The sequence below is a fragment of the Aspergillus multicolor genome (assembly GCF_047715735.1).
Source record: "Aspergillus multicolor strain CBS 133.54 unplaced genomic scaffold BDW74scaffold_28, whole genome shotgun sequence".
NCBI classification, from domain to species: Eukaryota; Fungi; Ascomycota; class Eurotiomycetes; order Eurotiales; family Aspergillaceae; genus Aspergillus; species Aspergillus multicolor.
This window is the reverse complement of record NW_027395979.1, coordinates 181741-204333: the sequence shown is the minus strand read 5'-3', so window position 1 is coordinate 204333 and position 22593 is coordinate 181741. Positions and strand designations below refer to the sequence as shown.

The 22593-nt window shown below is 53.9% G+C and overlaps 11 protein-coding genes across 11 annotated transcripts; 4 read left to right on the top strand and 7 right to left on the bottom strand.

The window, feature by feature from the left end:
• Window positions 1-807: 807 nt before the first annotated feature.
• Window positions 808-2027, top strand: BDW74DRAFT_181477 (SAM-dependent methyltransferase; the record flags this gene model as incomplete). Its single annotated transcript, XM_073730036.1, has 2 exons — window positions 808-1101; window positions 1176-2027. 2 exons carry the CDS (start codon window positions 808-810, stop codon window positions 2025-2027), a joined length of 1146 nt encoding a protein of 381 aa, XP_073580490.1.
• Window positions 2028-2184: 157 nt separating this feature from the next.
• BDW74DRAFT_69726 (RidA family protein) lies at window positions 2185-3035 on the bottom strand. Its single transcript, XM_073733487.1, has 2 exons — window positions 2674-3035; window positions 2185-2593 (listed from the first exon to the last, which is right to left on the bottom strand). The coding sequence occupies exons 1-2, from the start codon at window positions 2783-2785 to the stop codon at window positions 2271-2273; spliced, it is 435 nt and encodes a 144-aa protein (XP_073580489.1). The 5' UTR covers window positions 2786-3035; the 3' UTR covers window positions 2185-2270.
• A 250-nt stretch (window positions 3036-3285) lies between these two features.
• Window positions 3286-5082, bottom strand: BDW74DRAFT_181475 (MFS transporter; the record flags this gene model as incomplete). The annotated part of the gene is made up of 3 exons (XM_073730035.1): window positions 3286-4340; window positions 4425-4679; window positions 4734-5082. The coding sequence occupies 3 exons, from the start codon at window positions 5080-5082 to the stop codon at window positions 3286-3288; spliced, it is 1659 nt and encodes a 552-aa protein (XP_073580488.1).
• A 486-nt stretch (window positions 5083-5568) lies between these two features.
• On the top strand, window positions 5569-7773 carry BDW74DRAFT_169957 (uncharacterized protein; the record flags this gene model as incomplete). Its single annotated transcript, XM_073727082.1, has 6 exons — window positions 5569-5648; window positions 5705-5975; window positions 6060-6198; window positions 6269-6300; window positions 6357-7496; window positions 7642-7773. 6 exons carry the CDS (start codon window positions 5569-5571, stop codon window positions 7771-7773), a joined length of 1794 nt encoding a protein of 597 aa, XP_073580487.1.
• Window positions 7774-7920: 147 nt separating this feature from the next.
• BDW74DRAFT_181473 (CorA family magnesium transporter) lies at window positions 7921-9171 on the bottom strand (the record flags this gene model as incomplete). Its single annotated transcript, XM_073730034.1, has 1 exon — window positions 7921-9171. The coding sequence occupies one exon, from the start codon at window positions 9169-9171 to the stop codon at window positions 7921-7923; it is 1251 nt and encodes a 416-aa protein (XP_073580486.1).
• A 602-nt stretch (window positions 9172-9773) lies between these two features.
• On the bottom strand, window positions 9774-11339 carry BDW74DRAFT_69695 (uncharacterized protein). Its single transcript, XM_073733486.1, has 3 exons — window positions 10839-11339; window positions 10026-10767; window positions 9774-9899 (listed from the first exon to the last, which is right to left on the bottom strand). The coding sequence occupies exons 1-2, from the start codon at window positions 10987-10989 to the stop codon at window positions 10070-10072; spliced, it is 849 nt and encodes a 282-aa protein (XP_073580485.1). The 5' UTR covers window positions 10990-11339; the 3' UTR covers window positions 9774-9899; window positions 10026-10069.
• Window positions 11340-12447: 1108 nt separating this feature from the next.
• On the top strand, window positions 12448-14127 carry BDW74DRAFT_181471 (uncharacterized protein; the record flags this gene model as incomplete). The annotated part of the gene is made up of 1 exon (XM_073730033.1): window positions 12448-14127. The coding sequence occupies one exon, from the start codon at window positions 12448-12450 to the stop codon at window positions 14125-14127; it is 1680 nt and encodes a 559-aa protein (XP_073580484.1).
• Window positions 14128-14468: 341 nt separating this feature from the next.
• Window positions 14469-15474, bottom strand: BDW74DRAFT_181470 (uncharacterized protein; the record flags this gene model as incomplete). The annotated part of the gene is made up of 4 exons (XM_073730032.1): window positions 14469-14659; window positions 14711-15033; window positions 15108-15376; window positions 15433-15474. The coding sequence occupies 4 exons, from the start codon at window positions 15472-15474 to the stop codon at window positions 14469-14471; spliced, it is 825 nt and encodes a 274-aa protein (XP_073580483.1).
• Window positions 15475-17539: 2065 nt separating this feature from the next.
• On the bottom strand, window positions 17540-18518 carry BDW74DRAFT_159464 (uncharacterized protein). The gene has a single exon (XM_073725464.1). It carries the CDS (start codon window positions 18479-18481, stop codon window positions 18263-18265), a length of 219 nt encoding a protein of 72 aa, XP_073580482.1. The 5' UTR covers window positions 18482-18518; the 3' UTR covers window positions 17540-18262.
• Window positions 18519-19197: 679 nt separating this feature from the next.
• BDW74DRAFT_69652 (putative PHD finger domain protein) lies at window positions 19198-20635 on the top strand. The gene has a single exon (XM_073733485.1). It carries the CDS (start codon window positions 19309-19311, stop codon window positions 20527-20529), a length of 1221 nt encoding a protein of 406 aa, XP_073580481.1. The 5' UTR covers window positions 19198-19308; the 3' UTR covers window positions 20530-20635.
• Window positions 20636-22072, bottom strand: BDW74DRAFT_69651 (RPC34 RNA polymerase subunit family protein). The gene is made up of 2 exons (XM_073733484.1): window positions 21618-22072; window positions 20636-21565 (listed from the first exon to the last, which is right to left on the bottom strand). Exons 1-2 carry the CDS (start codon window positions 21869-21871, stop codon window positions 20743-20745), a joined length of 1077 nt encoding a protein of 358 aa, XP_073580480.1. The 5' UTR covers window positions 21872-22072; the 3' UTR covers window positions 20636-20742.
• Window positions 22073-22593: the final 521 nt, after the last annotated feature.

Here is a 22593-nt window from a genome sequence, read left to right as displayed (position 1 = left end):
TAGGGTTTCCATTACGTACAAGCAGAGAGACTGGGCTCTGCGATTCTCTTAACAGACGCAACCGAGCAGACCCCCTGTCCGGTAGAGCTGAAAGCCGTGCAGGGTGTTTGAAGGGGGGGATTACGGTTCCATAGCCAGTCACTCGTCGTTTCTCAATCTGGTATACCAGAGTCCGGGTCTTTCTTCCGCCTATGGCACATGCCCATGCATGTCCACTATGTCAGGAAGAACTATAAATCTACTGGAGACATGCTCGGTCCAATAGGCATTTTAATACCGTGCAAGGGGATGGTACTGTCTCCACCCAAAACAACCTGCTGACTGCGTCCTGTCAAGGAACAAGATATCCGAACCAAGATCTGGCGGTCTGCAGGGCTATCTTGGCATACCTGCCTGGTATATAGGTGGGTAGTTGTGCCAGATCTTGATTTGGGGAGCTGTTGTTAACGTTACATTGCAGCCCCCGTTCATCGTCTCGCGAGCTATCCCATTGCTGGGGTTCATGCAGGGATGCACTAGACAAACCTACCCAGAAAAGTACTCCGTAATGGCTTGATCTACTCATCTAATGATCCATGGTCCAGCCAGTCAGGTCAGGAGACCATATGCAGGGTAGGCAGACCGCGCGTATGTCAAGACAAACACTAATGACAATAGGGGTTTTGTTGGAGTGAGCAAGTTTGCCCAAGGATGTCGCCCCCAAGAATCCATACTGAGACTAGTTCAATACCTTTGTCCTCAAAGCAGACACTGTGTTTGTTCATCAATGCTCTTGGACATCTCCTAGCTCCAGCTATACGCCGCACCATGACCCCCCTCAGCATCGAGAATCTCAATCACCACTCCCATGCCGCCCTAGCCCTCGCCTTCACGGCTGGCATCCTCGCCACACTCTCCTGCCTCATCCTCCCAGTAATATGGCACTGCCCATCGAATCCCATCCTCGGACCCATGGTGCAGATGCGCAAGAAACGCTCCCGCATCGAGCAAGCCGGCGGGCTGGGCGCGTTCGAGCTGAAGGACCACTACGGCCTCGAGCACCAGGTGCTGAACCTGGACTTCCGGCCAGAGACGATGTGGATGAATGTTGGTTTCTGGAGGGTCAGTCCATCCGTCTACCTAGATACCGACGTTGTGATGGGTCCTGGAACTGACTCTGTGATTGCCGCCGCTAGAATAACCCACAATCCCTGCCTGAAGCGTGCGAGGCGCTCTTGGAAGAGCTCCTGCGTGCTGCTGGTCTCTTGGACCATGACCATCCTTTTTCAGTCTTGCAAGTCGGCTGCGGCTGCGCGGAGACGGCGCGGTACATGCGACGTCGGTTCCCGCGGACATTCGAGGCATATATTGGGGTTACACTGAACGGCTGTCAAGCAGACTACGCTGCTAAACAGCTCGCCCTTGACGCTGAGATACGAGACGAAAAGAAAGAGACGCAGGAGAACCACATCTACTGCGCCGACGCCGCGGACCCGGCGTCCTGGCCGGACAGTCTCCATGAGATCCTCAAGCAGCGCCTGAACACCCACGAGGAAAGGAAAAGCTTATGCGTGCAATCCCAGCCTTATTCTCGACCTCGGCCTCGGTCCCTCTGGCTCCTTGCCCTCGACACCCTCTACCACTTTTCCCCCTTGTGCATCCCCCTCCTCACGCACGCAAGCAGCCTCGATGCCTCCCTCATGGCAACGGATATCATACTCGCCGACAACATCTCCCTACTTGATAGAATAATGCTGCGTTTTGTATTCAGCAGTCTGCGTGTGCCGGCGTGCAATCTCCTCACGCGCGCAGAGTATTTCCGCATGCTAGGGCGGTGCGGGTACGACGAGGCCAGGATTGAAATGCTTGACATCACGGAGCACTGCTTTGAGGGCTTCGATGCCTTTACGAAAGCGCATATGCAGCGGTGGGAGAGTATGGGCGGGTCGAGGGTTATCAGTCGGCCGGTGAGGATGATGGGGGCTGTGATGGGGTGGTGGGCGCGGAGAGGCACGGTGCGGGAGGTAATTGTTGTGGCAAGGAAGTAGAGGTTGCGTAACGGGACATGGTCTAAAAGGCGGCTGTCTCATAGATCCGAAACAAAGGAGAAAGTCCTTTAGCACAATTGAAAAGGACCAAGGATCAAACCTATGTTGATGAGGATTACAGAAATATAAAAAAAAGAAGAGTGTCGGTGGCGCTCAGAAAAGGCATCCGAAATTCCGCCCCTACCAGCTTGATCATTGAACAAGAATAACAAACAAGCAGGAGCAGACAAGCCAAGCTGAAGCTCAAGCATCCAACTCCCTCACTCCCACCGGCCGCGGATCATGCGCCTCAACCTCAATTTCAACCTTCATCTCGTCACTTCGCAGCCGCACCACCTGCACGCACGCCCAAAGCGGCTTATGACTCGGCATCCACTTTCGAAAGTTCCGCACCATGGCCGCCTGCGCCTCCTCGTCGAGAGATATATGGTAGCTGCGCACTTTGTATACCTGGGACCAACCCTTTCCGCCTGCTGCGCGGAGGACGTGTTCAACGTTCGCGAAGGCTTGGTCAATTTGCGCGGGGACGGAGGGGGGGACTTGGTGGGTGGTTTGGTCCCAGCCGCCTGTGTTTTCGTTAGTAAGGTGGGATTCATGTTCGGGTTCTTGGGAAAATGAGAATGGGATTAGAGTGGGATCGGTGTACCTTGTCCCGAAATGTGGAGGGTATTATCGACGCGAACAACCTGGTTGTAGGCGTGGGTGTCTAGGGCGGCTTGGCCAGAACCTGCGGGGACGGGCCACTCGAGATGGGACATAATTGACAACTAAAAGCTTCAAGGGGGATGAAAGTGTTGATAGGCACAGTGACGATCACTGGATTGAGGGAGGTAGATGGTTGTTTATATAAGGTGTTGGGTCGGATGATGTCACGCTGTACAAAGGCGGGTAGGATAGACAGCCCTAACCTTGCACTGCTCCACTCTGCATGATATGTCCATCCGTCATGTAGGCACGCCCAGGGTTAGATTCGTGCCCATATGAAGTCGTATTGGCTTTGTGGGTGAAGGGTCATATTGTTGAATGTATCATAGAAGAAAAGTCCTATATGCGAGACCAAGCCGAAGAGCATCAAAAGTAGAAAGGAAGGTATTAGGAGAGAATAATGTTTGTTCTGCTCATCAACAACGCTGATATACACCGATGCAGATGCCAGTCATTGTGCAGCTGCATCAGGCTGATCGAGAGGCGAAATGCTGCGGGAAGGAAATGCGCGGGCGAACGCGGTGGAGATGACCGGGGTGACAGGCACTCGAGCCTACGCTGTGGCTGGTTTATCGCTCTCTCCAGCCATATCGCTCGGCTCTGATGCAATGCTGTCGGTACGACCAGATTCTTTTGGCTCCACGCTTGATTGCGGCTGGGCCTGCTCCTGCAACTTGCGCATAAACGCCTCGGATTCGGCCGCATACTTGCAGCGCGTCCGGATAGCCGTTCCGTACTTGTAAAACAGAAACGGAAACGGCGCACAAGCGAGAGCTAAGAATGCCGGTATCGACGAGGCCCAATGAATCCCTAACGATTGGTACATGTACTTCGTAAACATGGGAAAGGCCGCTCCGAAGCAGGACCGCATGACGGAGTTGGCTGCGAGCACTGACGCCGCGTAGATGGTATACGCGTCAATAAGGTAGTTCATGACGCCCAGTATTATAAGGACCATTCCGAAGCCAAATGGGACGCCAGCGCTGATACAGGCCATGAAATGAATTGAGGGCGAGTTTGTCCATGCGAACCAGAATAGTCCCATTGGTATCGTGATCGACGCAAGTATGCAAGGCGGCAATCGTGCCTCAGGGGATGCGGTGCCACCGTGCCGTTTAACGGTCTTTATGTAACGCATATTGTTGTCAAGGATCGTGTAACCGACGGCAAGTAGCATTCCCACCATAATGCCGAGAAATGGAAGGCCTCCCACGCCTTGGTTCCACCCTCGAACCTGTTGGAAGATAATTGGATAGGCGGCAAACAACATAAACAGTGTCCCGTAGATGATTGCCAAGTACAAGGAAAGTAGAAAGACGATAGGCTCCCGAAATAGGAGCGCCCATGGCCGTGATAGCGCAACTTTGAAAGATTTTCTCAGGTCAGGCTTTCCCTGTTCGATGTCGGCCTTACTGATATATATATTTCCCGTCATTGCCGACAGCTTGGCCGCGCGGTGGCGCAAAAGTACCGGCGCATAGGTCTCAGGAATGAGCAAGGTGCCCATGATTAAGACGACCCCAGAAAAGGCACCTGTCAGACCCATCACCCAGCGCCAGCCGGCCTTCATGCCTAGGAAGCCGCCAATGATAGGACCAAGAACAGGGCCTAATCGCAAAACGTCAGCCGCTATGCTTCTGTACCAATGAGCGCAAGCTCAAGGTTAGCGAAATAATGGGCCGTGTGACGTACCGAGGAATGGAGCTGCTGCAAACATACTCATTGCAAGGGCTCGTTCGTTCGCGGGGAACATGTCGGCAATCGAGCCCCCTGCGTTGGTCAACGGCGATGATCCAAATGCGCCGGCAAAGAATCGCATGATCATCAGCGTCCAGCTGTTCTGAGCACCCGCAGCACCGCAGTTGAATGCCGTCAAGGCGCAGTAGGTGCCGATGAAGAGGGGCTGCCGGCCAAAGAGCTCGCTGAGAGGCGCCCATAGCAAGGGCCCTGCATATCTCTGTAAGTTATGCCGCAGGTTTGAATTTCCAGCAGGCCACATACCTATCGCGAAGCCTAGGACGAACAGTGAAACCCCCAACGTCACGACCTCGGTGCTGATCTGGAACTCTTCTTGGATCTGTGCTGCACCGCCCGTGAAAGCAGAGGAATCAAGCGATACCGCCAGAGTCGCGATAGCCACTGACATGGTGATGGTCCATTTTGTCCACTGGCTGAAGCGCATGGGATTGCGAGGGTCATCAGGGATCCAGCTCACGACATACGGGTCTTGCTCGGTACCAGACCCCGGATATTGGTAGTCAACAATCTCCTGGGTGACGACGCCTCGCTCGAACACCAGCCGCCAGTATGGAATATTAGTAGTTTGGGGTGACTCGAGTTTGTCTGCCATGGCGTGCGGAGACGGTAACCGTTTTGGTGGATTAGTATGGCAGTAGATGACCAGTCGGGGAAGTTGGAAGCCAAACGAATATTCTGCAGTTGCTAAGACGCCGAGACTCTCCATTTATAGTCAACAGTAGTCGGGCCATGAATCAATAAAGACCCCTCTGATCTCCTCGCGAGGCCTCCGAGGCTAATCGGAGGGTCGCTCGGGGGTCGCTCGGACAGTGACTCGGGGCATCGCTGCTGGCGTTGACTCATCGGATTCTATCAAAGATAACCCCATTGCTCAGAAGCAAGTTCTTGATTGATAGAAGTGATCGCTAAGACAGGGATCCAGATCCGCAGCGGAGATAGGAGATGGAGATGGATGACAGTGTCAGTCGGGGATGATCCGGGCCGCAGCACGTGACTGCCTTCCTCCTTCTCTTTCCTTCCTGCCGATGTTTGTTCTTTCCTCTTTCTATCATCTCCATCTCTTTCTTGAGCCGACGTAATGTCCGCAGACTTCCTTGCTCAGCAACGTCGACGCAGAGACAAGTTGCAGTTGTCATGCAATATCTGTCGAAAGCGAAAGTACTACGGTAAACCTCGCCTGCGTATCGTGCCAGAGTTCTGACCGAGCATGGCAGAGTGCGATGTGACCGAAATCAACCTTGCAAGAATTGCGTCGCTCGGGGTGAACATGCTCATTGCAGCTATGCGACCATCCCTATCGCTAATTCTCATCGCTTGAATTCGGTCCGAAGCCAGCTCGGTCTCTCAGACACCCTGGCCCAAGAAAAAGACACAACTTCCTCTGATAATGCGCCATCGATTGCGAGCTCCGTCGGCCGCATTCAAGTCACTGGGAACGAAACCAACTACGTTGGAGGCGAGCACTGGGCTGTCCTTGCGGATACTGTAAGAGGCTTGTCTTTGCTCCGACGACAAACACTCATACCCCCGAAACCATAGATACTGGGTGGTCAACAGACGCGCGAACAGCAATCATCCCGATGGCCCGACTTACTCCTTGGACTGCGCGAGGGTTCCACAGTCAAACAACTGCTGGCATCCGTTCCGCCCAAGGCCGAAGTTGATCGGTTAATTTCGAAATACTTCAACTCGCTGGACCTGGCCGCATGTATGTGTTCCTGTCACGCACTGCTTGTTTTAGAGGTGATAAGAGCTAAAGTGAATCGAACATACGGTAGGGGTCAGCCATGGGCCAATATTTGAAGAAGAAGTTTGTCAATCTGTTCTCCGTCAGTTTGGCACTGTCGCTAACTCGAAGCATTGCAGTACGAACGTTTCTGGAAGGATCCTAGCACCGCCAGTCTGAACTGGCTAAGTATGCTGTTTAGTATGCTGTGCTTGGCGACTGAACTCATGCTTCAGTCCGGACAATCACTGCCCGCGAATGAGGGGAAAGCGCAAGAAAACGTAATCCTCTACCGAAGATGCAGTGCGCAATGCTTGATGTTAAGTGACTATACTAAGCCGACTACTTACACCGTCGAAGCTCTAGTGCTATACTTCTACAGCGAGTACCTGCGGTGTGAAGATACGCATTTCGGACTGGATGTTGTCCTGGCGACGATAGTTCGGGTTGCAATGAGAATGGGCTATCACCGCGACCCGTCCCACTATCCAAACATCTCAATATTTGTGGGCGAAATGAGGAGGCGGCTGTGGGCCATCGTCATTCAGCTCGACATCCTAGTCTCCCTCCAAATAGGTCTTCCTCGAATGATCAACGAGCGGGACTGCGACACCCAGTCGCCCCGCAACGTCCTCCCTGAAGAGATGGATCCGGATATGACCGTCCTGCCACCCTCTCGGCCAGAGTCCGCCGGTGCTGTCGTGACGTACATTCGAGCAAAAACAAGAATGGTCATCGCGCTGGGACGGATACACGGCCATGTCACGTCAGTGCAGCCCTCACCGTATGAAACTGTAGTCCAATTGCACGAGATGTTATGTGCGCAGCATGAGGCACTTCCGACCTGCTTGAAAATGCGGGATAGTGCACCGGTAACGGACTCGCCCACGGTAGTGATGAGGCGTCTGTGCTTAGATCTGTTGTTCCAAAGGTCTCGATGCCTACTGCATCGGCGATATATGAGACCGCAAAATAGGCTGTCTTGGGAGACATGCCTTGACGCCGCGCTTGCAATTACTCGCCACCAGTCGTACGTTTATCGCGAAACACAACCTGGTGGACTCTTTGTAGGCCAGCTGTGGAAGCTTACGCACATGGCGACGTATGACTTTCTCCTCGCCAGTATGCTTCTCTGTCTGGGGCTTCGCCATGGTTCTGCGTCCAAAACATGTTCCACCAGTGGGCGTCGCATAGAAGTCCTGAGCGCTTTGGAGGAAGCACTTAGTATCTGGGTGAAGTGGTGCACTGAGGGCAAGAGGTCTAGGCGTGTATTGGACATTGTGAGCCCAATGATGGATCGAGTGAAGAGTGACGCAGCTTCATCCACCAGGGAACACACTGCGCAAGATATCGCGCCCGTTATGGGTCTGAGTGAGTTACTACTCCGCAGTGAATGGTCGGAATTGCTAACATTTTGTACGTTAGACGTTGAAGCGACGCCCGGTAATCTTGCGTTTACCTTATCAGCATCCGATGCAGCTCAAACTGAAGCAGAGAACAACACAGGGATCTCTTCCCCCTCTCTACTTGACCCAATGGAACATTTTGACTGGGTAAGTGCACATCGACGGATGTATCTTGGTCAAGAAGCTCATCTGTTCTTTTGAAAGGCATCTTGGGATACGTCGCTACAGGAGAATGGGATCTACTTGCAACTTTCATCAAATGATAGGGTATTTTAGTCGACTTTCGGGCATTCGGGCATCAAACCCGTAATCGTGCTCTGCGGATTCGCCATAACCTTTGCATCCCGTACAACGACGATGCCAATACGGCGACACATGAGATGAGCACAACAACAGCAAAGGCATGTGGGCTCTCTTCGGAGTGGTTGACCAAGTTCATACCATACCAGCCTGCGACCAGAGTTGCACCCGCCAAGGCCAACATCAGAATCTCGATTCTCGCTTCCAACACCATGATTTGGTTTCGCCGGACACTCAGAGTGTATTGAATGGTCTCTTCAGTCCGTCGGATATGGCTCATCAGGCTTGCAGTCTCCTGGCCAATGGCACCGCTGGCCTTGAAGTACGCCTCAAAGAGATACTCCACACTCTGGTGCTCCTCTACCCCATGCGGCTTTCCAGCCTGCTTATCGGTCAAATACATGTTGGCCATGTCCTCGTCTTCATCCAGAACTTCCTGCATGACGGTTCGCACCTGGAGTGCCCTCTGTTCGACACTGATGAGTTTTCGCTTCAGTTCGAGGATTGTGCGTAGGTGAGAATGGATGAGACTTTCTTCCCCATCCAGAGTGCTTGCGTTGGCCAGATGTAAAACTGTGGAGACTTGCTTCTCCAGCAACAGATACTCGGCTTCGAGTACTGATGTCACCGATGACAATGCCGTCTCCAAAACGTATAGCTCGTAAGGCTGGCTATTGGACTTGCCTTGGTGTTGATCCCGCAAATTATCCTCCATATTGCGGCTGAACACGCGCGAGACACAACGCCTGTCGCCATTCTTCGTGTCCTGGTCTGACGCATTCGCTTCCTCAAAGAGTCGCGCGTGGTCATGCTGTACCAGTACCCGCAGGTCAAATAAATGGAGCAAAACTGAACGGTCGCGAACCAATATATGTGGCGACCCCGACTGCTGGTCGAAAACGCGGAGATCCCGCGTACTGAGGCCATATTTCTCTGCCACGGCGAGCTTGGTCGCAACCCCGTGTTGGAATGTCGCGTTGTCTCGGGGATACTCTGTGTACTGCATCGTTGCATTTCCGTCCATAGGCCGTTGCGAGAGCTGCAGCGATAAACCAAAGAGGCTTTGACTGTCCGCTTTACCGTCGACTGGGACTGCAGCGGGTATATGGATCCGTTGAGCTCCTGCGACGCGTCTGCTGCAAATGCCCTGCACAAGGTTGACGCCGACTACACCAATGCCCATGGGTCTGGAGGGTGACACGGGCAATCGGGCCCCAAGTCGTCCCCAGAACATCAACAACGGGTGCATTGTGAACATGCAATAGAATCAATGGCCCACGAACTCTCGATGGTTGAGAGCGGCGCAGTGGCAAGATCGGCCGGTCGGCGCTGCATTCGTGCCAAGCGTTTCGGCCTCGGACCAATCCCCGACGGGCTTTCGGAGATCGGAGATAGACACCTACATCGCTCGGGGGTTCAGCAGTGCCTTCAACTATATGGCAGTCCTTTCAGTTCGCTAAATATAATTCATCAATCTCACTGTCTTCCCGCTGCTATAAGCTTTGCCGAAGGATGTCCGCATGGCTGATAGCTTCAACATTCTGGCTGCCTGTGCACTCTTTGTTTGGACTATACGATGGTTACATTTAGGGCAACATGGTCCTCGTCCGGGGGATGGTCCGGACGCTGAGGGGTGGACACTTCTACAACTAGGCTCTGGCTGTTGCGTGGTGTTCAGCTGAAGCTTTTCACACTAAGCTATGGGAAGCTCTGTTCAAAGGGCACTTTCGTCAGCAAATCAGGCCACTATATTCCCCACTTTTTTTATATAGTTTCCTCGGATGGTTATTGACAGTGCCGCCTCTGTTACTCACCGTTCCTCTCTCCTACCACATTTTGAACGCAAGCCAATGTCGTTGGTCTGATAAGGAAACCTAGCACTGCTTACCTACAGAGGCCCGGCTCATGGTCCTGGCAGCCTTAATCCAGAACGGATGCCGGCCCATCGCCCTTTGAAATACTCACTCGAGTGCTAAGGTAAGTTGAACCATATTCAGGGCTGTTTACTGTGGAAAAATAAATATTGGTTGATAGTCATTACATACAATCATTCAAAGGCCGTATCCAAATACCGAATGCCCATCTGGTCTGACATTATCTTATATTTATGTATTCCGTCCAGTTCGCTCCGCCCCATTACACTGGAATCATCCCAACTCCGCCCGCTCAGAGGACATCAGCTCGCTTGTTGGCCTCTCTGTTACCCCCGTCGCTGAGTACTCCGACCTCAGTTCATGGCTATAATTCCGGTTATGATGCCGATGATCCCCCGACACCTGGGTCGCCAATGTCTCCGCCTGCGACAAGCGCGCAGGGTTTTTATATCCATTCACATTGACACCTTCGAACGGAGGAAGCGGCGCCAGCCCATCGCTTTGTCTTATCTCCCGGATCTCGCTCTGCCGTGCCCTCCGCCGCTGCCGCCGTCGTCGGCAGAAGAATATTCCTAGTCCAATAGCTACCAGCAGTAAGACGCCCAGTGGCACGCCGAGCCCGATGCCGATTTTTGCTGATGTCGATAGGCCGCTTGATTTTTTGTCTTCCGTATCCGTCTCGCTGGGTGATGTCGTTTCTGTCGTTGCACTCGTCGTCGTCGTCGCCGTTGCAGTCGGTGTCGACGTGGATGATGTCTCTGTCTCCGTTTCCGTCACGATCGCAAAGTTATACTCCACCGGATCAGGATCATCCGTATACCGCTTCGACACTCCGAACGTCACGCTCGTGACATTGTTCCCGTATGACTCGCCCTCAGCTGTGAACGGTTGTAGCGAGAACTTGCATCCACTCTCGACGTAGTTGTCGCGCGTCGCGGTCCAGACGTAGCTGTTGTTATTCGGAATTTGATCTAGAAGATACTCAGTCAATAGTAGTCTTTTAGATCTTTGGGCTTTCGGATAGAGCAGAGGAGTAGAGTACCCTCTAAGATGTAGTCTTTCCTCCCGCAGGTCTCGTACAGCGAGATGACGGGCGCATCGACAGTCCAGGTGACGTTTACCAGATCCGCGACGATGAACTGGTAGACGGAATCTGTTGGGAATGTGAAGTTCCCAGCTCCTAGACCTGACATGTTTCCGGGGTTCCTGTGCTGCAGGGCGAGGTGAAGGCGAGTCGTTGCGCGGGGAGCTCAGAGCATGGCGGCGAGGGAGGAAGAAGAAAACATGGGAAAGATGCCAGGAAAACACGCACGGAATGGATCCGGGAAGCAGGAGCAGATAGTTCATGCAGCTTGTAGTAGGCTAGACAGGATAGGGACTAAATCGTGCCTTGTGACCTTTGTACCCCCGGCTTAGTGGCTGGCGCTAATGCGGCTTGTCTGCGCCGCAACAAAGAACTGGGTATGAAGGAAATAAACAGCTGGAAAGAAAATAGGAGATTTGACAGAGCATTTCACTTGTTTATTTTTATTCTGAAGTGAAACGGACTCTACACCTGGAGCAACTCGTTGTCGAAGAAAAGATGGTTATCCTATGTACGTGCGCACCGCGTGGGCGAGCTAAGCCTGTTAGCCCTAATCCGGCACAAAGGCCCCGGGGTCCGGCATGCATGGTGCTCCCACTATCTAAGCCACTAGACTTGAAATCAGATAGTTCCAGTGCAGCATTATGTAAGGAGATGGCAGAAACAAGGTCTGGGGTTGTTCATGAGCGGGCTGAGTTGAGGCTGAGCATTTGACGCCTCTTAACCATCTACCTCACAATGGCGGAGCCTACCTACCTTTTATGAGGACCATACCATTATGAAGCCACATTCTCAGCAACTCCCAAGCATCCTACTCTGTTTCCAGCAGCTAGATTCTCGCTTGATTGAAGTGTCCCGGCCTACCGGTACGGTAACTGCGCCCATCTCTGATTTCTCGCCAGAGCGAGATGCTCGGCCTCCTTGCCATTCATGCAAAATTGGTCGTGGAGCTATCCTAATCGCACAACTTTGTAGCTCCCGAGGACGACAGATTTCCCTTTTGCCAGTCCGTTGTCGGAAGCAGTGGGATGTTACGGCAGAGACAGGGGCAGACCGTTGCAGACAGAGCAAGACCCATCGATGTGGTTGCAGTTGGCAATATGGGATCCCATGGTCAAGCTCTTGAAGTTTCCGACTTTAATAGCATTTTTATACAAGGTACTGACCTTAGCGGGGCTGCCGAGACAGCTATGCCTTGCGTATACCCTATTTCATCCAAGGACAAGACGTTGTTCAGCTGGTGGAAGTGAGCCTACACCATACGTGGTTAATAGAAGGGCATAGGTAATATTAGCTATTATTGCTTGCATCTTACGCAGATGAATCGCCATCCAAAGATACCCCGCTCTTAACATAACAAACTTAGGGCTAGCCAGGCCGGAGGCTCCGAGGCCATTGTGTGGCTGTTCAGGAAGTCCCGGACTGCCGAGAGAAGGTATAAACCGAGGAATCCACTGACAGAACGCTATATGAGGGGTAATAAATCTTGGCAGGCTTGGAGCTCGTTGGGGTAACCCAGGTCTCGATCCTCTCTGATGCCTCCTCCCTTCATATCTAGGGGGGCAGCATGACCTCCCTATCATCCCTTCCATTGGAAATTGTTGACCAGATCTGCGAATATGTCGGCGATGTACGCAATCTGGCCCTTGTTGGTAAACAATGTTACACTCTCACTGTCAAGCATCGTTTCAGGCGCATCTCAATTACCCGCAAGAAAATTGGTAACTCCACACTCAGTGCTGAGGTCAAGCGGTGGTCCGATATCCTCGAGGCTGCATCTGCATTCACAATTGTCCGTGAATTATCAATTTTCGAGTGGACTACGGATATCGAGGAGTGTGGAGAGATCGAATATCCCAACTTTCAGACATATGCCGACAAGCTGACCCGCAAGGACCAGCTCTACACCCCCATCTTCTCCAAGCTGTTCGACTTCAAGCCCAGGTACGAGCCTGAGGAAACATGGACCTCCCTCATGCTCTTATTGCGCCAACTATCCGGTCTCCAAGACCTTGTCTGGGCCTGCGAATCTCAATTCCCACCCTCCCTGCTCCAGATCCTGCATGAACAGCTCCCTCGGTGCAGCCTGCACATCCGAGCCTTCAAGATGCCCAGTCTGCATCAGGACGCAGACCACCCGGTAGATATCGACCAACGAGATTACAGTCTGGCCACATCGCCAAACTTATGCAGCATCCTTGTACCCATCTCACACTACGATACCTTTGGCTGCGTCGAGTACAACGAAGAAGCAGCCATGGAGATGGCAGCTGGCCTAGCACCCAATCTGAAGGAATTGCATCTTGTATATGGAGCCCTCGGGTCCAGCCTCGAGTACGTCCGTGCCCTAGAGCGAGGGAGATCCCCCTGGCGCGGCTTCTTCCCTCTAAAGGCAGAGAATGATCCAAAATCTCAACAGCCCATCCGTCTACAGACCCTAAGTATAAGCCCAGCCACCATGCAGCACTTTACACCTTGGGAGGCGCGCCTCGACTTTTCAGCGCTGGAGACCCTGCAGCTCTGGGACGTCCAGGCGGAGACTCTGATGGCGTTGAGCACCCACAGCGGCAGCTTAGCCATGCTAAAAACACTGGCCTTGCATACCGAATCCCCCGAGGACCGAATCTCGCAAGAATACAGCGCAGACAAAGCGGCCCGTCTCGACGATGCAGCAACCTGGTTCCTGTCGGCCCTTGGCCTGGGTCGTGTCCGGTTGGAAAGGGTCCATCTTTCGGGAGGTCCGCACCTGGGGAAATCCTTCCGGCAGCTCCTGTTCAGTCATGGACGGTCTCTGCGTACACTATCGCTTATAGCGCCTGCTCGATATGCCGAGTCTGGGCCGCGAATTACGGTGAGCAGAATCAAGGAGATTCAGACGCATTGCCCGCACATCCAAGATCTGAGGCTATCCCTGCGCCGCACGCACGGCAATGCAGATGAGGTCGCGGTCTACGATGCCCTTGGTAAAACCACGCGTCTGACTTGTCTTACACTTCAATTCCACCTCCTAGATCAGAATCCCGATAGCACATCTCACTCCGACTCTGAGTCCCCAGCCCTCGCAATTGAGCATGACCCAGAGCCATCCGGCGAGACCCTGATCAGTGCCGCAGTAGACACACCACTCGCCCGCGCTATCTTCACGCGGATCGTCAAGGCCGGCGCGCGCTCGCTGCAGACGCTCAAGATCCTGCACGCGGATAAACTTCCGCCTCGGCACACTCCCAGACTCCAAGTGAGGGTATGACATGTCATTTCCAGCGGTATTTCGGATGTTGACTTTGCTCGCTTTTCATTCCACCATCTAAACTGTCCGGGGTTCTTCTGGAAAGAAGAAGGGCGGTCGGGCCTTGTTTGTGGTTATTGAATGCAAAGACTTCAATCATTAACGCCTGAATAGTAAAACCTGGTTTCATCCCGCCCATGTCCGAGTACTGGTTCAGCTTTGTATTGGTATAGACGCTATAGCTACCTACGTCCTTGCTCTTCCTGACATCCACACTCTAAAACTTGAGGACATTGGCTACATCACGAAGATATCCGGCGTCGGCATTATTAACATCTAGCTTGCCCTTGTACTGGATCCATCTACACCCACTTCTTATTCCCATAGTGCGAGGTAAACGCGCCTGCATACCCCGTGTCAATGCTAATTCTCTCCCAGGTCGCCCTGATGACCCGGACAGCTTCATCCACGGGCGTTGGGCCCTTGAAGTGCGGCGCATACGCCACCACTTTGCCCATGAAGCCTTTCAGGCCTTCAGCCTGCTCGGGGGTGACTGTCATACACAACATTAGCAATGTCACCTTGAATAGAGCGATATACGCACCATGATCAAAATGCCCGGCCTCCACAACGCCCGGACTCAACGACACAAACAGCACGCCCTCCTTCCTATACTGCGCACTGAACTTGCCAACGATGACATTCAAAGCCGCCTTGGAGGCCGCGTAGATTGCCGCAGTCTCGATTTCAAGGGCGTTGATTAGGTCGAGGTCTGCGTGGCCGCTGGTGATGGCGATGACCTTCTTCACAGTCCCTGCTTTCACGAGGGGGAGGAAGAGGTTGAAGAGGTGGATGTTGCCCGTGACGTTTGTTTGGTAGAGCGTTGCTGAGATGTCTTCGAGCTCTGCGGCTTTGTCGTCGCCGCCTCTGTTGTAGCAAGTTGTTCCGTTAGCCATGATTCCTTCAATGATAGCGAGGAGGGGAGGTGTAGTTAGACGTACAGAGCGCCGATGGGATCATAGGCGTCGAAGTCCGGCACGAGTGCGCCATTCGCAACGAGATAGTCGACGCCTCGGTCGCCGACGATAGCGGCTGTGTCGTCGGCGGCTTGTTTCAGGCTGGCGTAGTTGGTGAGGTCGCCGTGGAGGATGTGGACGTTGGGGCGGTCGCCGAGTTCGGTTGCCACCTTCTTCTCTGTTCCGGCTTTGTCGCGGACGAGGCCGACGATGAGGTTGTTGGGGTCTTCAGAGATCTGTTTGACGAACTCGAACTGGATTCAGAGGTGAGTAGGTGTGTGTAGCCTAGTTATATGGTACGTAGACTCACCCCGATCCCCTTGGAAACACCGGTAATAACGTAGACGGACATTTTGAACGGGTTGCGATGCGGCGACTGTAGATGCTCGTTGGTGGGACTGATGTAGAGAGTTCTCGAGTACTGAGGATGATAGCAATTCCAACTCGACCCTGCCATGGGATGTACTTATACCCAGAACTCTCAGCCTCAGCCCATGAGCTAGCCCGCCCTTAGTTCAGGTCCGCCTGGGGCTCGGCCATCGAACCATCTTGCTCATCATTCGCCCGCTCGCTCTTTGTTCCCGGCACCAAGCTCTTGGGGCCTACCTCACGGACTAGCCCCCGCCGTCGGACTAGCGTGCGGACCAAGACCCAATGGCTTTGCAGAGGGGCTCAGCTGATGACAAATGCGCTGTAGACAAGTGATTTGGAGTCAGTTTCTCCCTCATAACTTCCAAAGAGAAACTACTGTTGCCGGGATGCTCTCCCCCGCAGAGTCAAACGCCTGCAACGCCTGCGCGCGGTCGAAGCGGAAATGCGGTCGGCAGGTGCCCTCGTGTGCTCGTTGCGCGGAGAAGGGCATGACCTGCGTCTACTCGCGGCTGCGACCAAGCAGAGCAGATTCTTCAGTACGGCCAGTCAGGGTCCGACCGAGGGTGGAAGTTGGGGATGCACCGGGGCCGCTGGCTGAGGGAGAGGTGGAGGGAGGGGAGGACACCGTCACCATCCTACCAGACGACCTCATGTTGGACCTGGATTTGGACCTGGAGATGGACTTCCCGCTTATCGACAGCGACTTCCCTGCCTTTGCCTCGTCGCTGGTCCAAACATCCTATCCAGCGCCCCTCAAGACAACCTGGTTCCTTACACCCGACACATGGACAATCACGACTCGAGCGGACGTGGCCACCGCAGCAGACGTGGACATCACCTTGACAATGATGAAGCAGTACATAGCGACTCTGCAGTCCTGGTTCGAGCGCTGGGTCGCTACGGGGAGTAACCCCTTCATCCATGCCCGATTGTACAGCGCGACCTTTCCATCATGCGTGCAGGTTGCATATGCCACGCTGGCGAGTTACATCCACCGCACACCCGCCAACACCGACACGATCCTGCGGATTGTAGAGGAGAGGTCAAACGACCTGCTGCGTGAGAGCGGGGCGGTCCTGAAGCTCGACAGGGGGGCCGCGGAGGAGTGGACTGATGCCCATGCCGCTGAAGAGGAACAAAACGTCGACCCCGACCCCGACCTCTTCACCCAGCTTGCTAGGTTGCACGCCCTGCTAACCTACCAGACCATCGGTCTGCTAGACGGCGACATCCGCGCCCGCTACGTCGCGCAGGGCCACATCGCCGTGCAAGAAAGCTGGGCGAACAGGCTCTTCCACTCCGCTGCAAAAGCTGTATGCACGACCAACGATACTTGTTCAGGTGCCCTCCTCGGCCACCCGTCACACTCGCCATCGCCCTCCCAACAAGACTGGCACCTCTGGATCCTGGCCGAGAGCATCCGGCGCATCTGGCTGGTTGCCATGGGTCTCTCGCGCGCTTTCTCGGCGCTACAGCAGCGCTGGGTTATCTGTCCTGGTGGGATCATGTACACGAATCGCGCTGGACTCTGGGATGCAAGCAGCGCGACTGAGTGGGAGGGGAGGTGTCTGGGCTTAGGTTTGGGAGGAAGAGGGTTTCTGCAGCGGTTTGAGTGTGCTCCGCTGCTTGATAAAGCGCCGGGGGATGTTGATGAGTTTGGGATGGCGATGCTGGATATGACTGTTTGTAGGGAGGTGTTGGATGGGTGGAGAGGAGGGGTGGTGGTATGTAGGTAGAAGCCTAGACAGGTGTCAACTGCTCGGACTTATGCTAGATGTCATTGGACTTTAGGCTCGACTAACCTCTTGTCTTCTTTAGCCGGCGCGCTGTTTGGTATCGGCCACATATGCATGGTGATATCCAGTCCGGTCCTATGACTGTATCCCACACCTAGGAAAGATGATGTCTCCATTCGGACCATGTAGGTCATAGCGGCCTTTTGTCACATGTGGTGCTAAGGCGTCGATGTGAAAATAGGCTTGCTTGATCAGTTCCTCCATTCCCTGCCATATGATTGTTAGTAACGCCGACCGCTCAGGCAGACAAGCTTAGAGAGACTTTTAAGGTCAAGGCGTACCTTCCATGTATTACAGAGGACGAAGGGAAAGTTTAACTTCCGTCCAAGGGCGTCTTGGAATTTGATGGGGCGTGTTTTCGAGAGCGTTGGCTCGGGAGGCTCGAGAGGTGATAGCAGCTTTAGTGCTGTGAGTGCTTTGATTGCATCTTGTTTAACAACTTCGCGATCGGCATTGCCTTTATTCAATGGGTCTCTGTTTCGACGGAGACTCTGTGCTGTTGCTCCTTGTGGATCTTTGTTATAACTCTGTCTAGCTTGCGGGTGGTCGCTACTACTGATACCTGGTGTTTCTCCTTCCAATCTCGATGAGCTGCGTTCACTATTGACTGTTGTTCCTGACACGGAATCTGGTGTTGGTTCAGGTGCCTGGTGTCCAAAGCCGCCTGACTGATACCTTGCAGTGTTGTTAAAGATGGTGTATTGATTGTGACTGGGTAAGGAACTAGCCACCTGCGTGGTTCTGAGGACCTCCAATCTTGGTACTTACTAGCCGACCATGCTGAGCAAGATAGCTATTGAAGATAGTCTTGTTTGCAGAATGTCTTAAAACTGCCGGTTCTTCTTTCTTGAACAAACTCCATCCGATCTTTCGCCAGCTGTCCACTTATATTGACCCTGTCCGATTGCAAGAGAGGCTACGACGATATTTCTCTGTCCGAGTCAAGAACCTGGGCATAACCTCGACCGAACACTAATTGATGTGGGAGATCGCATTCAAGGTGGCTTGACTGAGGAGGTTACTTGTGCGCATCTGTTCCACATGGAGGAATGCTTGCTGAACACAACCTAGCTCCTGTATCACTTCCTGATACTCTTTACTTGAGCCTTGCGAATCAGAGAGTGCGCGGACAAGTCGATAGGCTAGGTTTGCCCGAGCAATAAAGTCCCCCACTGATACTCCAATGGACATGGCGACGGGGTCCGGAAGGGATTCTTGCAGGATTCCGAGTGCTGCAGTGAGAGAGTGCTAAAATAAAATAAGGATAGCCGGATGGTCATCATCTTTGGAGTAGAATGCTCCATCTGATATCCTGCAGAACCAAATGGCTACGTCCAAGGCTGTCCGCGCGTAGGTATGCTTTGCGATATTGAGGCTTATGATGCAGGATGTGTTGGACCAACGCCTCCAAGGCCAGAAGTCTGCTCGTACGGCCCCCAGGCGCTACAGCCACAAAGATACCGGTTGATGGTCGTCCATCCTGGTTGAAGTTTGGGTGTTGGTTCCCATTCTCCATGTTTTCAGTGGGCTCACAGAACGACATCGGTAGGCCTGAAGAGAAATATATAGTTGACCCATTGGGGTTCATCGGTATAAGCATAGCATCGAGTACAATAGCTGCGAGCCAGAGGCAGTAATCGCGCAAGCCAGATTCAGGACTGGCTGTTAGACCGCAGAGGAGCTAGCGTACTCATGTTGAGACCACTGGGGATGTGCGTCAAAGGATGAGGCTCAGACGGCAGGCGCGAGGCAACAAGCTACTCCACAGACTGTGGCGCAGCAGGCTGTACTGTGGCTAGTGGGCTGTCTACGGTAAGTCAGCCGGAGAATCATGGATCCTTTCCGGTGTCAAGACATTCCGCGGCCCAGAACAACCATCGACACTAATTAACCATCCGTCGCAAAACCGTCACCGGTTCATCTCACTCAAGCCCGCTGTCGCCGCCGCCGTATCGAATTCGCTCAAGACTCAGAGGATCACCCACAACAAAGAGCGTCCGAAAGAAGATCGCCATACGATGGCCCACGGCCAAGAAGACTGCGCTTCCGTACTGGAGCAGTTCGTCCACGATGTTGCGAACCTGCCACTGGAGATCAACCACTTGATGGAAGAGATCCAGGCGAAAGATAAGATCATTCAGGACTGCCGCACCATCATCAACTCGCGCGACGCCAACATCCAAAAGTTCATCAAACTCAACGGCAGTTTAACCCCGAACCCGAAAGAGGAGCAGTACTCCAAGATTGTCCTCCAGAACCTCGACAAGTCCAGCCAACTACAAGACGAGAAGATACTGTTGAGCGAGAAGGCGTGCATCCTGTTGGACCGACAGATCAAGAAACTCGACGTCAAGATCCGCGATCTCCAGAACGACGGCGTCCTCTCCAACGACCCCCCCATTCCCTCCCTCTTCAACAATAAAGACCAATATCGCGATCCCCCCAAAATCTTCTTTCCCGACTCCTCCACCGACGCCGCCTCATACACGTCCCCCCTCGCCGCATCCTCCGGCAACGCAAACCCCCTAGGCGCAGGCGTCACACCCCGCCTCAACCTCTCCCTCAACCGCTCCCACTCCGCCGCCGCTCTCTCCCAACACGCCCGCAGCTCCGCTCCCGCTACCCCGGCTGCAACTGCACACTTCCACCAGCGCCATCGTGAATCTTCCGCCGGTGCTATTGACAGCAAGCGCCGTCGCCTCAACCCAACTCTCGGCTCCCTCCCCGCCGCCTCCTCCAATCTCCGCCAATCTTCCCTCGGCCCTGGCACGCCTAAAGCCGGGACACCGTCTTCCAGCCGCGCGGGTAGTGCGGGCCCACGCTCTGCCGGAATCACAAAGAAAGCGCTCACAAAGAAAGTCGCGCCGCACCAACAACTCAAGAAACTCAAATCGCTGAACGGGAAACACAACAAACGTTCGTCTAGCACAAGCCGGTTAAAGTCGCACAAGAAAACGCTGTCAGGAGGCGATGATGATGATGACGACTCGATGCTCAGCAGCGCCGAACTCTCAGATTCAGATAGCGGTGACGTGAACATGGACGAGGACGAGGACGAGGGCAACGAGGACACCCAGGTGTATTGTACATGTCGGACGGTCAGCCATGGCGACATGGTGGCGTGCGATAACGACGACTGCAAATATGAGTGGTTTCACTGGAAGTGCGTAGGCTTGACGAGAGAGCCCGTTGGGAAGTGGTATTGTCCCGATTGTTTGGCGGCGAAGGGGGGTGAATAGACTATCACTCCATGTGCTTATGAATTATGATATCCCATATGATTTTACTTGATCAATTGATTGAACTCAGTTGAGCACTCTTACAAGAACTGGTATAGAAATATACTCTTACATTGTCGTCCTATATAGACTCATCGGCCGAAACCTATCCCAAAGCACAATGCAACGCCATCGCTATGCAACAAACACATTTTTGAATCACCTCGCTCTCACCTAAAAAGAAAGCGGTCCCTTCTCATGAATCCACGTCTCAAAGTACTCGCAGTTCTCAGGGCTCACCGCACCCCCCGGCACACACAGGTTGAAAACCGGGCAGTTACCGCAGGGGACCTCCGTCATGCCGTTCAGGACAAGCCGGTCGTCGTCAGCGGCGCGGTCCTCATTTGGCTTTCGGGCTTGCCGCGCCTTGACTTGTTCCGGGTTCATGACGGACTTGTAGACCTCGCCGTTGTTCAGCGCGACGAGCTTGTTGTCGTAGCACAGCATCTCCAGTAGCTGCGTGACGCTCTCTTCGCCCAGCCGGACGGGCGTAATACCACTCTGGTTGACGGCTGCCGTGAGCATAGCAATGGTCGGATACCCCGTATACCCAACAGGATAGGGGAGATATTCCTTTGTCGAGCCCTCCTTCTTCACGCTCGCCGCCGCAGACCCATCAGCCGTTTTCAGCCGCTTAGCCCGCGACTTATCCGCTGCGGGGACCTCATACCAACTCTTCTTCGCAACCGAGAACTCAATGAACCCCGAGACGACCCCAATGAAATTCTCATCGAGCACACCGTCCGTGAACCACGCGCCGCCCGTGACGTCCTCGCTCGGCGCCAGGCCAGCAAGCATGTACATCTTCCGGCTGGGGAACTTGACATTGTGCACGGATTTGATGTAGCTCTTGCCCTCGAGGGACTTGAGGCAGCGGTCGAGGATGGACTTGTGCAGGTTCGTGCGGCTTTGGATCTGGCGCACCCAGATGCCGTTGCGGCCTGTTGAGTGGATGACGTTGTACACGAGACTTTCGTCGGGGGAGAGGTTTTGTAGCCTAGAAAACAGAGTTAATAGAGTTTGGATAAGTGGGCAGTGGGTAAGCGTACTTCTCAGCATCATCGCGCGCAATGAGCTTCCACGCCAGCCGGTCATTTTTGCCCTGTAGCAGTCGGAGGAGTTTCTGGTCGACGAGCGACTGTGTGCATTGGAGGAGGAGCGGGAGGTCATTTTTCGGGACGATGTCGAGACCGAGGAGGTCCTGCTGGTAGAAGAGGTGGTCAATGGGGAAGTTTTCGAGGCATGCGTCGTAGAGTCTGGAGGCGAGCTCAGTGACAGAGCCGCCAGACCCCGCGGAGGCCATGGTTGAGGGAGATCTGAGCGTCGAGTCACCGGAGGGATTCGCGGAATCGCATGTTCGGGCTGGATGAGAGGCGAGCGTGTCTCCGTTAATGTAACGGCTCAAGCCTTCACTCAAGAGCTTAGTAGCCTCGGGTTTGTTGACTCAGGATGCGCAGTGACAGAGCAGATGTTTTTTGGCGGAGAAATTATTTCTGGCCTAGCGCCGTCTGACCCAAAGTAGCTTAGCGCAGAGAGCTCCATTGAAGGCGGGCTTGGCGGTCTGGGTGCTGGCGCTGGAGCGTCTCGGAAATTTCCAGAAGCTCGGAGGTGCGCAATATCAGCTGCCTCGCCGCCAGTCGCTTTGTCCTGCTTCTCTCCATCTCACTTTCATCATCAACTGACACACCTCGCACACCATGGCTGACGCTCTAAAGGCCGAGGGCAACAAGGCCTTCGCTGCTAAGGACTACCCGACTGCCATGTGAGTATCCCGACCCCGCTTTGACTCTTCCAGGCAAGCGCTGATCAAAACAGTGAGAAGTTCACTCAAGCAATCGAGCTCGACGCTTCCAACCACGTCCTCTACTCCAACCGTTCCGCCGTCTACGCTGCCCAGCAGGAATACGAGAAGGCTCTCACCGACGCTGAGAAGGCCGTTGAGATCAAGCCGGATTGGTCAAAGGGCCACCAGCGAAAGGGAGCCGCCTACCGTGGAATTGGAGATTTGCGTACGTCCTCGCTCTA